Source organism: Gracilinanus agilis, chromosome 1 (assembly GCF_016433145.1).
Source record: "Gracilinanus agilis isolate LMUSP501 chromosome 1, AgileGrace, whole genome shotgun sequence".
Taxonomy (NCBI): Eukaryota; Metazoa; Chordata; class Mammalia; order Didelphimorphia; family Didelphidae; genus Gracilinanus; species Gracilinanus agilis.
In genome coordinates this window covers 364,464,778-364,478,338 of record NC_058130.1, presented here as the reverse complement: position 1 = coordinate 364,478,338, position 13,561 = coordinate 364,464,778, and the positions used below count along the sequence as shown (strand labels likewise).

At 35.8% G+C, this 13,561-nt stretch overlaps 1 protein-coding gene across 1 annotated transcript in view; it reads right to left on the bottom strand.

The window, feature by feature from the left end:
• LOC123251804 (chondroitin sulfate proteoglycan 4-like) overlaps positions 1-12,915 on the bottom strand; it is a 188,186-nt gene extending 175,271 nt beyond the window's left edge. The window contains exons 1-2 of the mRNA XM_044681120.1: positions 12,876-12,915; positions 11,634-11,900 (exon numbers count right to left, since the gene is read on the bottom strand). Of these exons, the coding sequence (XP_044537055.1) occupies positions 11,634-11,900; positions 12,876-12,915 (307 nt within the window). The remainder of the gene's footprint in view (positions 1-11,633; positions 11,901-12,875) is intronic.
• Between the last annotated feature and the right edge of the window lie 646 nt (positions 12,916-13,561).

The window sequence follows — 13,561 nt, the reverse complement described above, 5'->3', positions numbered from 1 at the left end:
AGTTTTTTCTAGCTTTGGCTGAGTTCCAAAAGCTGTTAGGGGTTTGGAATCTTGAGGAAAAGAGCAGTTGGCTGGATCTTCCGTGGAGGGAGGTTGTCAATCAGCCGAGCTGCCTTGATTACCTAGCTTTAATATTGAAATTTAGCCTAGCTTTGACATATTTACTTAAGAAATTATTATTTTAGATAAACCCTTTATATCTTCCTTTCCTAATACCATCCCTGCCTTCCCTCCCTTACCTTATATGTCTGTGGAGTTAATAAGGAGAGTAATTAGAGAGGAGTTAAATCTGTGAAGGGTTACCTAATTGACAGCATTAGTTATAGTTAGTCAGTCATCATTTATTCCCTTTAGATGGCAATAGCACTTTATAAAGCTGAGTTTAAAGGCAGGTCCTTACTCAGACTCCACCTTTGCTTCCCTTCCCCCACCTGAGGTTCCTGAGACAACTGATAGGGCTTTCCTTTGATCCACCTTCCTAACAAACATCCTTCAAAGAAAATAAACCCTTTTGTGTTTCAACAGCCCTATTAGTATAATTTGTCTGTTAGTTATCAAGAGGGAAGAAAAGGGAAAGAAACAACATACTCTGGGCTTAGAGGGAAGCTGGGGCATCCATCTTGAAGGAAGGTGTTACTTCAAAACAAGTCCCTTCCTGTGAAATTAACTAAAGCCTGTTTGTTAATTTCGGTCTAGTCTATTTCCCTCAGCTTGTGTTTGAGTCTAAGTTCCAGTCTGTAAGCCTGCTGTGTTTGTCTGTTTAGTTTAATTTCTCTTCTCCCTGAAGATCTCTGTTTCCCTTCTGTGTTATACTCCTGACTTCAGTCCTATTATACCCTGAATCTCCTTTAATCCCAGCCTACCTGTAACCGAGATTACCCACTTAGCAAGTCTTCAACATCCTCCTTTCAAATTTCCTTATACCACACACCTTTCCTCAAATTATACAAAACAGAATCCACTATTTGACAAAAACTGCTGGGAAATATGGAAAACAATATGGGAAAGATTAGGTTTAGATCAACATCTCACACCCTACACCAAGATAAATTCAGAATGGCTGAATGACCTGAATATAAAGAGGGAAACTATAAATAAGCTAAGTGAACACAAAATAGTATACCTATCAGATCTCTGGGAAAGGAAAGATTTTAAAACCAAGCAAGAGTTAGAGAAAATTACAAAATGTAAATTAAATGATTTTGATTATATCAAGCTAAAAAGCTTTCGTACAAACAAAAACAATGTAGTCAAAATCAGAAGGGAAACAACAAATTGGGAAAAAATCTTTATAATAAAAAACTCTGACAGGGGTCTAATTACTGAAATATACAAGGAGTTAAATCAATTGTATAAAAAATCAAGCCATTCCCCAATTGAAAAATGGGCAAGAGACATGAATAGGCAATTTTCAGGTAAAGAAATCAAAAGTATCAATAAGCACATGAGAAAGTGTTCTAAATCTCTAATAATTAGAGAAATGCAAATCAAAACAACTCTGAGGTACCACCTCACACCTAGCAGATTGGCTAAAATGAAAGAAGGGCAGAGTAATGAATGCTGGAGGGGATGTGACAAAATTGGGACATTAATGCATTGCTGGTGAAGTTGTGAACTGATCCAACCATTCTGGCTGGCAATTTGGAACTATGCTCAAAGGGATATAAAAGAATGCCTTCCTTTTGATCCATCCATACCATTGTTGGGTTTGTACCCCAAAGAGATCATAGATAAACAGACTTGTATGAAAATATTTATAGCTGTGCTTTTTGTGGTGGCAAAGAACTGGAAAAGGAGGGTTTGCCCTTCAATTGGGGAATGGCTGAACAAATTGTGGTATATGCTGGTGATGGAATACTATTGTGCTAAAAGGAATAATAAACTGGAGGAGTTCCAGGTGAACTGGAGAGACAAATTACTTACTGGATTAAATAATAAAACTGTATTAGTTGGAGATCTCAACTTTTCCCTCTCAGAACTAGATAAATCTAACAAAAAAATAAGCAAGAAAGAAGTTAAAGAGTTGAATGAATTTTAGAAATTTAGATATGATTGAAAGAATAGGAATAGAGAAGAATATACTCTTTTTTCAGAAATACATGGCACATACATGTTTTAAACCCTTATAGACAAATGCAGAAAAGGAGAAATATTAATTACTTCTTTTTTATGATCATAATGCAATTAAAATTACATTCAATAAAGATCCACGGAAAGAAAAATTAAAAACTAAACTAAATAATCTAATTCTAAAGAATAAGTGAGCCAAAAAAACAAATCACAGTAACGGTAATTTCATTAAAGAGAATGAGAACAACGATATACCAAAATTTATGAGATACAACTAAAGCAGTATTTACAGGAAAATTTGTATCTCTAAATGTTTATATCAATAAATTAGAAAAAGAATAGAATAATGAATTGGCATGCAACTCAAAAAGTTAGAAAAAGAACAAATTAAAACTCCCCAATTAAATACCAAATTAGAAATCTTGAAAATCAATGGTGAAATCAATAAAATTGAAAGTAAGAAAATTGTTGAACTAATAAAGTTAATGGTTGGTCCTATGAAAAAAGAAAATAAAATATTGGTTAATTTGATTTAAAAAAGGAAAGGAGAAAATCAGATTACCAGTATCAAAAATAAAAAAAGGATGAATTCACCATCAATGAAGAGGAAATTAAAACAAATTTTAGAAACTATTTTACTCAATTATATGCCCCCCAAATTGATAATCCAAGTGAAATTGATGAATATTTTTAAAAAATATAAACTGCTCAGATTAAGAAGAGGAAATCAAATAATTTAGTAATTCCACCTTAGAAAAAAACATTGAATAAGCCATCAATGAACTCTCTAAGAAAAAAATCAGATGGATTCACAAGTAAATTCTACCAAATATTTAAAGAACAATTAATCCCCATACTATGTAAGTTTTTTTGGAAAATGAGAAAAGAAGGAGTCCTACCAAATTCCTTTTATGATATAAATTTGCTGTTGATACCTAAACTAGGAAGACCAAAAACAGAGAAATAAAAGTACAGATCAGTCTCCCTAATGAAGATTGACACAAACATTTTAAATATAATACAAACAAAGAGATGAAAGTGATATGTGACACAGACCATTTACTATGACCAAATGGATCTTATAACTGGAGTGCAGAGCTGGTTCAATATTAGGAAAACTCTTATTATAATTGACCATATCAATAATAAAACCAACAAACATCATATGATTATCTCAACACAGAAAAAGCTTTTGACAAAATACTATATTCATTCCTATAAAAAAGACTAGGAAGTATAGATATAAATGGATTTTTTCTTAAAATGATAAGAAGCATCTGCCTAAAAACCATCAGCAAGTATTATTTGTAATGGGGATAAAAATGTTCTAAATAACTCTTAATTGGAGAAGTACAAATTAACAACTCTGAGTTACCACTTTCCACCTTTTAGATTAGCAAATAGAAAGGAAAAATTATAAATGTTGGAGGAGATACAGATAAATTGGGACACTAATATACTGTTGGTAGAGTTGCAATCTAATCTAACCATTCTAGAAAGCAATTTAGAATTATGTGCATACCCTTTGATCCATCAATACCATGACTAGGTCTGTACCCCTAAAAGATTTTTTTAAACAGAAAAAGGATCTATTTCTTCAAAAATATTTATTGTAGCTCTTTTTTTGTGGTAACAAAGAATTCCGAACAAGTTGTAGTATATGATCACAATGGAATACTATTATGCTATAAGAAATGACAAGCAGGATGGTTTTTGAAAAATCTGGAAAGACTTAAATGAACTGATGCAAAGTGAAGTGAGCAGAACCAGAAGAACATTGTACACAATGACAATCATATTTTTGATGAATAATTGTGAATTACCTAGTTCTCCTTAGCAATGCAATGATCCAAAATAATCTCAGAAGCTCATATGCTCTGGGGGAAAGAATTAGTGAAGTCTGAATACATACTGAAACAGACTATATTTCACTTTGTTTCTTTCTTCTTTTCTTTTTTTTTGAGATATCTTCCACAAAATGACTAAAATGTAAAAATATTTTACATATTTGCACATGTAAATTCGATATCAGATTATTTACTGTATTGGGGCTGGTAGGGGAGAAGGAACAAGGGAGAGTGAAAAGGAAGAAAAGAATTTAGAACTCAAAACTTTAAAACTAGAATGTTAATAATTATTTTTACATATACTTGGGGGGGGAATAAAATGTTAATTTTAAAAAATCATCTAGTCCAAACTAAGCCACAGAGAAGGAAAATTACTTCTCCAAGTTCCTAGGCAGTAAATAGCAGAGCTGAGATTTGAACTCAGGTCTTCTCTCTCCAAATTCAATACTTTGTCCACTAACCTGTTTCTCAAAGAGTTGTTCTATTCCTCTAATGGGATCATACTCTTTTGTACTAATCAACATTAGTTTCTCCTTAGAAGAACCAACAGAAAAGATTATAGCAACTACGATAAGATTAATCAAACTGTTATTTCTTCTTCTCCCCAGACACAGGGAATGGTATTTATACGTTAGCAACAGAATCTTCAGTTGCTTTGAAGGCATAGCCAGTCACTATATACACTTTTTTTTGTTGCCTTCTGTCCTAGAATCAAATCTTTGAACTTAGACTTGCCCAGGATCACATAGATGGGAAGTATCTGAGGCCAGGTTTGAGTCCAGGTCCTCCCAACTCCAGACTTAGCACTCCATCTACTATGGCACCCAGCTGCCCCTTACTACACACATCTTCTTTCTCCCTCCTTCATCTTCCTCCTTCCCAAACCTTTAAAAAGTACGAGTTAAACTTGTATGTGGGCCACCAGACAAAAGTCTTAATGCATGGTTAGGTCAGTAGACTTGTAAATAATCCATATCTTATAGCTATAAAAATTCCCTTCTAAGAAGAAAGAACATAAGCATTTATGGTGGCATGGTGGATAGAGTGCCAGGCTTGGAGTCAGGAATTCTCTTCTTCCTGAGTTCAAATCTGACCTCAGACACTTACTAGATGTGTGGACTCTGGGAAAGTCACTTAACCCTGTTGACCTCATTTCCTCATCTGTAAAATGACCTAGAGAAGGAAATGACAAGTCACTCCAGTATCTTTGCTGAGAAAACTCCAAATGGAGTCATGAAAAGTTGGGTACAACTGAAACAACTCAGCAACAACAATAACTACAACAATATGCCAAACATCATGCTAAGCACTATAAATATCTCATATGATCCTTACATCTTTATGAGTTATTTTCTCCAATTTAAAGATAAGCACCTGAATATGAAAGGGAATTAAGTAATTTACCCAGGGAAAACAGCTAGTAAGTGTCTAAGGCCAGATTTGAACTCAGATATTCCTTACTCTAGGGCAAGTGTTCTAATCTATAAGAGAAATAAATCCCTTTGTTCTCAGCTAAGAAATATAAGCACTGATACAACTCTTCTATTATTAAATTACAAAAATTTAATTTATTATTTTCATTCCTAAATTAATCATCAACAAACACAAGCATTCTGATATTTCTGCAAAAAAATCTGGACTTTTGATTTCAATAATATAAGGACTTTCTTAGAGAGGAAACTCCCTATGCCAATGCAGGTCATCATCTTCTCTAAATTTCATAGTCTTAGAGAACTTCTAGAATCCCTGAGAGATTAAGATTCAAAAGACCATTATGTCAGAGGCAGGATTTGCACTCTCATGTTCCTTACTTGCATACCAGGCCAGCTCTCTATCTACTTGGCCACATGATCTCCAACATAGAAAGTACCCAAATGGTCAAGGTATATGAATAGGCAGTTTTCAGATGAAGAAATCAAAACGATCATTAATCACCTGAAAAAGTGTTCTAAATCCCTCCTAACTAGAGAAATGCAAATCAAAACAATGCTGAGGTACCACCATACACCTAGCAAATTGGCCAACATGACAGTAATGGAAAATAATAAATGTTGGAGGGGATGTGGCAAAACTGGGACACTGAAACATTGCTGGTGGACTTATGAATTGATCCAAACATTCTGGAAGGCAATTTGGAACTACATCCAAAGGGCTTTAAAAGAATGCCTGCCTTTAATCCAGCAATACCACTGAATTTGTACCCCAAAGAAATAATGAAATGTTTGTAGAAAAATATGGCAATATTTTTGGGGGTGGCAAAAAATTGGAAAATGAAGGGTTGTCCCTTGATTGGGAAATGGCTGAACAAATTGTGGTATCTGATGGTGATGGAATATTATTGTGCTGAAAGGAATGATGAACTGCTTCATTTCTATATGAACTGGAAAGACCTCCAAGAATTGATGCAGAGCAAAAGAAGCAGAACCAGGAGAACGTTGTTCACAGAAAATGATACATCGTGGCATAATCGAATGTGATAGACTTTGCTACTAACAGCAATGCAATGATCCAGGACAATTCTGAGGGACTTAATGAGAAAAAAATACCATCCGCATATAGAAAAAGAACTGTAGGAGTAGAAACACAGAAAAAAACAACATATGATTTATCACTTGGTTCTATGGGTATATAATTAGGGGGTCTGGGTTTTAAAAGATTACTATATTGCAAATAATAATATGGAAATAGTTTTTGAGTGATAATACATGTATAACCCAGTGGAATTGCTTGTCAGCTCCAGGAAGGGGGAAGGGAAGAGGGGAAGGGGAGAACATGAATCATGTAACCATGGAAAATATTTTTATTTTTGTTTTTTTATTTTATTTTTTTTGCCTAAATGGAGATTTAATGATGAAATCCTCAATAATAAGTACATTAAAGGGAAAAAGCCATAGTTACTATAAATAATTATGTGAAAGAAAATTATGAATTATGAAATGACATACCAAAATGAAAAATATTTTTTAAAAATAAGAAAAATCTAGAAGAGGATTGTTTATGAAACTATAAACTTTTGTATAATTCCTCTCTCAAGGAAGCAATATGATAATATAGATACATGAAAATGGTGCTACTCTCAGAGCAAGGAAGAGCTGGGCACAACTTAAACTTCATACTTTTTCTAGCTTCGTGACCATGAGAAATTCTGTTGACCTTCTTAAGCTTCAGATGAGGGATAATAATATTTCAAGTACTTGTCATGAAATTGTTTCAAATGAGTTGGCATATGTAAAACACCTTATTAATTCCAAAGGGATATGTAAATCTTATTCTTATTCTTCATGAGGAAAGAAAAAAAATTATTTTATTAACATGGGCAAAAGTGAAGTTAGAAGCAGCATGATTTGGTAGCTAGAGAAATATCCATGGATCCAAAAAGATATGTCTAAATCTGACTTCTGATCCAAATGAAAGTTTAATCAGTAATACATTTTTTAAAAAATTAGCCTAGGTAAGACAATTAGTCTGTCAATGTTGTAGGCCAGACATTTGGCTCTCAACACTCCCTGAGGGCATCAAAACCAAATTAAAATGTAATTGGGAAATATTTAATAAATAAATAAAAATACAATAAAACATAGATATTACATTTAAGGCTAAGTCAGTTATGTGGTCAGTAAGGATCCTTATGTATTGTTCATCCTCTTTTTTTTTTCAAAGAGAACCAATGATGATATTGGGGGAAAATAGCAGATGATGGATGCTATCTTGACTGGCCCTATGAGATGGATTTAAGTAAGGCAGTTACTCAAAGTCATCAATCTCATTCTCTCTTCCAATTTCATCTGAGTCCAGTGGTGAGGCAAAAGTTAAAATGACTAGCAATGGCTCTGGATGTAGTGGATGCCTTGGCTTCTTCAATGTCTGACTAAGTTCTAGGTGCTCAGCAGTTCCTGCTTTAGCTGCATTTATGGCTTTTGGAACAAATTGTTCTCATCCACCCATTCTGCCAAAGGAAGTCTTCACAAGCCTAACTCATTGATAGCTTTGAGATCTTTTGGTTACCTTCAATCTTGTTTAGCCAGTCTACCAAGGCAATTTTACCAGGATGTGGCCTCTGCACATGTTATAGCTTCTTGGAGTCACAAGTGAAGGTTGAGTGACATTTAGACACCAAAGCCTGATGAGCAGCCCTGAAAAAGGACCAGAAAACCCACCCATTTGGGGTGCTAGTGTCCCTTGAAAATCTCATACCTCTCTATCCTTACATAAAGTTTGGTGCCCCTTTCTAGTTTTGAGTTTGAAACTCCTGCTCTAGGCAACTCTCAATCAATCAATCAATCAATCAATCAAATCTTAAATGCCTACTATGTGCCAGGCACTATGCTAAGTGCTGAATTCAGAAAGAGTTTGGTCCAGGTACCTTCTTCATCTGGGAGTTCTCTATACCAAAGTCTAAAATTAGTAATCATAGACATTTCAATGCAAAGAACAGAAAAAAGATCTCTTAAGAAGCTATGAATTGCCATGCTATCTTTGTTGTTTTTTTTTTTTAAATGGTCTATTAAATCAAACACCCGGATTCTCAACCTATTTGGTCTTTGTCCCTTTCAGAACTCCTTCTGCTCTCTTCTGAGTACGAAAGGGCTGTTTCTTCATCAGATTGGGGGACATAGGAGAGGGTAGCTGAAGTTTCTTACATCTCTGTTTAATTGAATTGTAGAGACTTCTTAAGGGGAAGGGAAGAATTGTTGTTCTTCCTCATCCTTCCAACCCTCCCAAGAAACAGAATTCTTGTGAACATTCAGGTGTCATGGTCCATAAATCTTTTCTGAAATTCTTCAAGGTGCATTCTATTTCCTCCCAAGCCTCTGATCACAGGCGGCCAAGGGAATTCTTCCATCGCAGGGATTCCACCTCAGACTTGCCTGCAGTGACAGGGAGGCCACTTTGCTAGATTACCCACTGTTTTCAGCAGCTGACCCAGACATCGCATCATCGCTTCCTGATTATATTGATATGTGTTTCTATTATTTGCTTATTTGCGCCTTGAGGAACAATTCCTTTTTGTTGTTTTACTGTAAACAGCATAGCAGAGGCCTTGGATTAAATCATAATGGTTTAGCATGCTGTTCACGCACCTTTGTCCCCAGGGAATGTGGTGACGTGAATTTACAGGAACATCAGGGTATTTCTCACCAACAGTTTCCTGTTATTGATATGCTTTTGTTTAGTTGTGATCTTTTTTTTTTTTACCCTTTCAGTTTCTCAAGGGAAAAATAAACAAGGGCATGACCGTTATCACAGTCTTGGGCTGTCACAGGGGAACTTGGCAAATGTCCTTCTAACTTGGAGTTCTGCACCTCTCAAAGCAAAATTGCATTGCTCTTGCTATTGTTTTATCGGTAATTGGCTTTCTTGGTTCCATCACATGCTTCAACCCTATCCATCATGACATTTGCATGTACTTTAATCTTGAATTTTGCAATACGTATGTATGGAGCAGCTATGTTATATGTCTACAATTCACATTCTATCTGATTTTCACAACTCCGTGAGGTAGATGTGATTTTTTTTTTTTTTGTCATCCTGATTTTACAGATGAGCAAACTGAAGCCCAGAGAGGTTTGGTAACTCACCCAAGGGCACACACCAATCAGGTCTGCCTGGTTCTAGCTCCAGCATTCTCTTCCTAGCCAAGCTGCCTCTAGAGGGCAGTTCTAATGAAGTGTAAGGCCGGTAGAACGGCCCGCAGTATTGCTGCAGTCAAGCTCCGTGAAATCACTGGGCTCCTGTTTGTGAGCTTCCAGGAAAGGGGTTTATTTTTAACTATTTTGTTTATTTTATTTACTTATATATTTCTTATATAAATACACACATATATTATATGTTTATCTATTTTAACTCTTTTTTTTAAGAATTGGATAATTATCCTAAACCAACCTACGAGGCAATAACATAGCCAAAGTGGAAAGTAGATTTACTTACTCACTCAATTCAGACTTCTAAATTTATGAAGATCTCCCATATTGGGCCAGCTAGTGGATAGTGAACAAGGGCTGGATGTGGGAAGTCCTGAGTTCAAATTTGACCTCAGATACTTTCTAGCTTTGTGACCTTGGGCAAGTCTCTTAACCCCAGTTGTCTACCCTTTGCCACTCTTCTGTCTTAGAATTGATATTTAGTATTCTTTTTTTTTTTAATTTGTTTAATATAAACCCTTACCTTCTGCAAGGCAGAAGAGTGGTAAGGGTAAGCAATTTGAACTCAGGAAGATGAGTATTTCCGATTCCAGACACGGAATTCTTTCCACTGTGCCATCTAACTGCCTCATTTCTGACAGCATGATAATAGTGATTACATTTATAAATGACAATTTGTTTAGCCATTCCCCAGTTCTTTAGAAAAGGGGGCAGGGTGCTTCTGTCTTTGACTTCCAGAGGGTATATAACTAACAGTGAGATCATTATATAACTTTAACAGGGGTCAGCTAGATGGCTCAGAGATCTAGGTCTAGAGGTGGGAGGTACTGTGTTCAAATTTAGCCTGACACTCCCAAGCTAGGCAAGTCACTTAACTCCTATCACCTGGCCCTTGTCTCTTTTCTGCCTTGGAACCAATACACAGCATTGATTCTAAGATGGAAGGTAAGGATTTAAAAACAAAAACAAACCTTAATAATGCTCTTTCAGGTCTGTTTTTTTTTGTAAGAAATTTTGTTCTCTTCAAAACTATACAAATATTAATTATTCTTAAAGACAGATGAATAAAAGTTCCAACAGATCATTTCCTCAACACAATTATGTATCAAATGTATTGTCATTAAGGAATGACAATAGCAAATTCACTTTCTAGGATGGAAAGTGTTCTGCTAAAAGTCATGATCTTGGTAAAAGGATTTTTTTTTTTTTTACTATTGACTCTTAGGAGTGGCATTTGCATGAACACTTTTCCCTTTCCTCTGGGTTTTCCACTGCAATACTTGAAATTCAAAGGTGGTAGCCTTCTTCAAAGAAAGGGATCCCTTCCCTTCAACCTTCCAACTAGACTGCTTTTCTACAAAATTGACCTTTAATAAAGGTAATTTGACAGTAAAGTTAGAACCCAGTAATTTAAGAAGTAAACAAGAACTTCAAGAAAAGATTTCAAGGTGCCCCTCCCCCCGTCCCTCAAAACAATGGGACTAAGTTTTCTCCTAACAGAGCTATCAAAGGATAACTTTGATTACAAATAACAAAAGTCACTAAGTCTACGTGCCTTGACTGAGAATTTCTCAGCAAGAGAAAGCCCTAAACGTGACAAACTTACAACAGGTCTAGAACCACATCCAAGTCTTTATTTTTCGAATTTTATTTTAATTTAATTTTAGTTTTATCTTTATTTTATTCCAAAAACAAATTTCCACATAAGTTGCCTCTTTTCTTCCTTCCCCCACTCCCGAATGGACAAGCAATTCCACTGGGTTATACATGTATTAACACTCAAAACCTGTTTCCATATTATTAATCTTTGCGAGTGAATAATCTTATAAAACCAAAGCCCCAAACCATATACTCAAATAAACAACACACCTAAGTCATTAAATGAAGATAAAGAAACCTATTGTTTGTAAAAGTATCTTATCAGCAACTTTCTGTGGATGGTCCATTGACTCTAAACCCCAATTTTGCGCCAAGAACTATGGGAAGTCTACCACGATCTTGCGCCTGGAGAGGTTCAGTCCTCCCTTATTCTCTCTTTGGGTTCCCTCGAGGCTGGTTGGACTCTCACACTTACCGGAGTAGGATGGGTAACTAACAAGACAAAGGGTCCCCACGCTCAAGTTAAATACTTCCCGGAAAAGGGGAGCTGCTTCTTTTATCTCCGGGTTGAGAACCACAAAATCTCTTTCAGGACTTTGGCTGTCCTCACCAAACAATTCATCGCCCTTCTTTGGGAGGTTGGAAGCCTGAGTGACACACAAAAGAGCCCCAGGCCCCTCTGCAGGATGGGGGTTAGAGCCGGTGGGGCGGCTGGCGGCTTGATTCTCTAAATCTGCAGGCTCTAGGAAAGCCCCGGAATTGTCAGGTAATTAGAGAACAGTAGACTCCAGCTGGGGCAGTACTTTTCAGCCATTTGTAGACGAGAACCATAGCCCATAGCACCGTTAAAGCACTCTTTCCAAGACCACACAGCGAGTGAGTCAGGGCAGGTCATTACGTCAGACCGTCAGACTCATTACACACTGAAACCGGGTGTCAGAAACTTTCCAAACAGCCACGTCTTGGTCGCTTAAGAATTTTCGGTCTATGTATTGTTTTTCCCAAACTGTGTTCAATGATGAAACTCCATGCAAAAAGTAACCCTATTCCAGTAGAATGTTTCCGTGGTTTGAGCTAGAATCAAAGGAAAGCATAGATCTAAGCACTTAGACATGCATTGAGGATCTTTTAACCCTTCTATCAATTTGATATGACAGGTCTCTGTTAAATGCACGCTCTCTGCAGGATACCTGTATAAAACAGTGGGAAAAACCAACTCCGTTTCTGCCCTTAAGATGCTTACCATAGAATGGAGGCAAAGGAGATACACACCAAAAAAATCACAGGCAGATTGTGTTACTCACAGAGAAGTGTTCTAAGAAAATTAGACTCTTGGACTCAATTCACTTTCTAAGCCACACTGTTGCAGACAAAGAACTTTTTTTTTTTTTTTTTTTTTTTTTTTTAGCACAATGAAGAATGAAAAAACCCCTAGCTCTGGTATTAGAAGACACGGGTTCAAATCTTATCTGTACCTGGCCTCAGTTTCTAAATCTGTAAAATGAAGAAGTTAGACCTAGATGATTTCTGAGGTCCCTTCTTGCTCCAGATCTATGATCTCATGAGTCTGTTAGGGAATAAATTTCCAACTGCAGTCAGAATGGCTTTGTTACTTTGCTTCCAAGTTGACATAACAAAACATTTGCCAAGGGGTCCATCAAATACCAAGTTACCAATTGTATGTGATCACTAACTCTGCTCCATAGTAGCCCCCCACCATGGTTGGCCATGACTCCTTTGTGGGTTCCTGTAGCCATTGTGACATGCAAGTCATGGGACACCACACACAGAGACATAAATTTCATCTGAGCACATTTTTAGAGCATTTTCTGCAATCTTGATAGTTTTTCCCCACAAGATCAAAATTTGAATTTGACATTATTGTCCCCAATTGACCATTTGTACATATACCTTTCTGTAAGTTCTTAAAATTCTGTGTCTTCAATGTATGTGTCATAGTTAAAGACTAGGGAATGACTGTGGTAAGAGATGAACCATAACGAATTGTTCTCTAGTTTAGCCTTCTGTTCTCAATTTTTAAAAATATTTTTCATTATTAAGCATCTTCCTTAACTAGTTATTTCTAAGACATGAAAGTATATTTTAATGCAATTTCCTGGTATGAAATTATTGATTTATAGAATCCAAAAACATTTCATTTTGAAATAGACATAATGAAAGCAAAAACTTTATTTTCAGATTCAAAATAGTGGTAACAATTCTAAGGTTTACATATATCTTTAAAAGTTAAAACAAGCATAATCCATAAATTGTCTAATTGGTCTTCCCCAGTTACAAACATTATCTGGAGTTATCTTCAACTAAAATTTATAATTTTTAAATCTTCTTCAATAAGAATATCTTCTTCAAAATCTTTCCTAATTCGTTGTTAGAATCCATCAC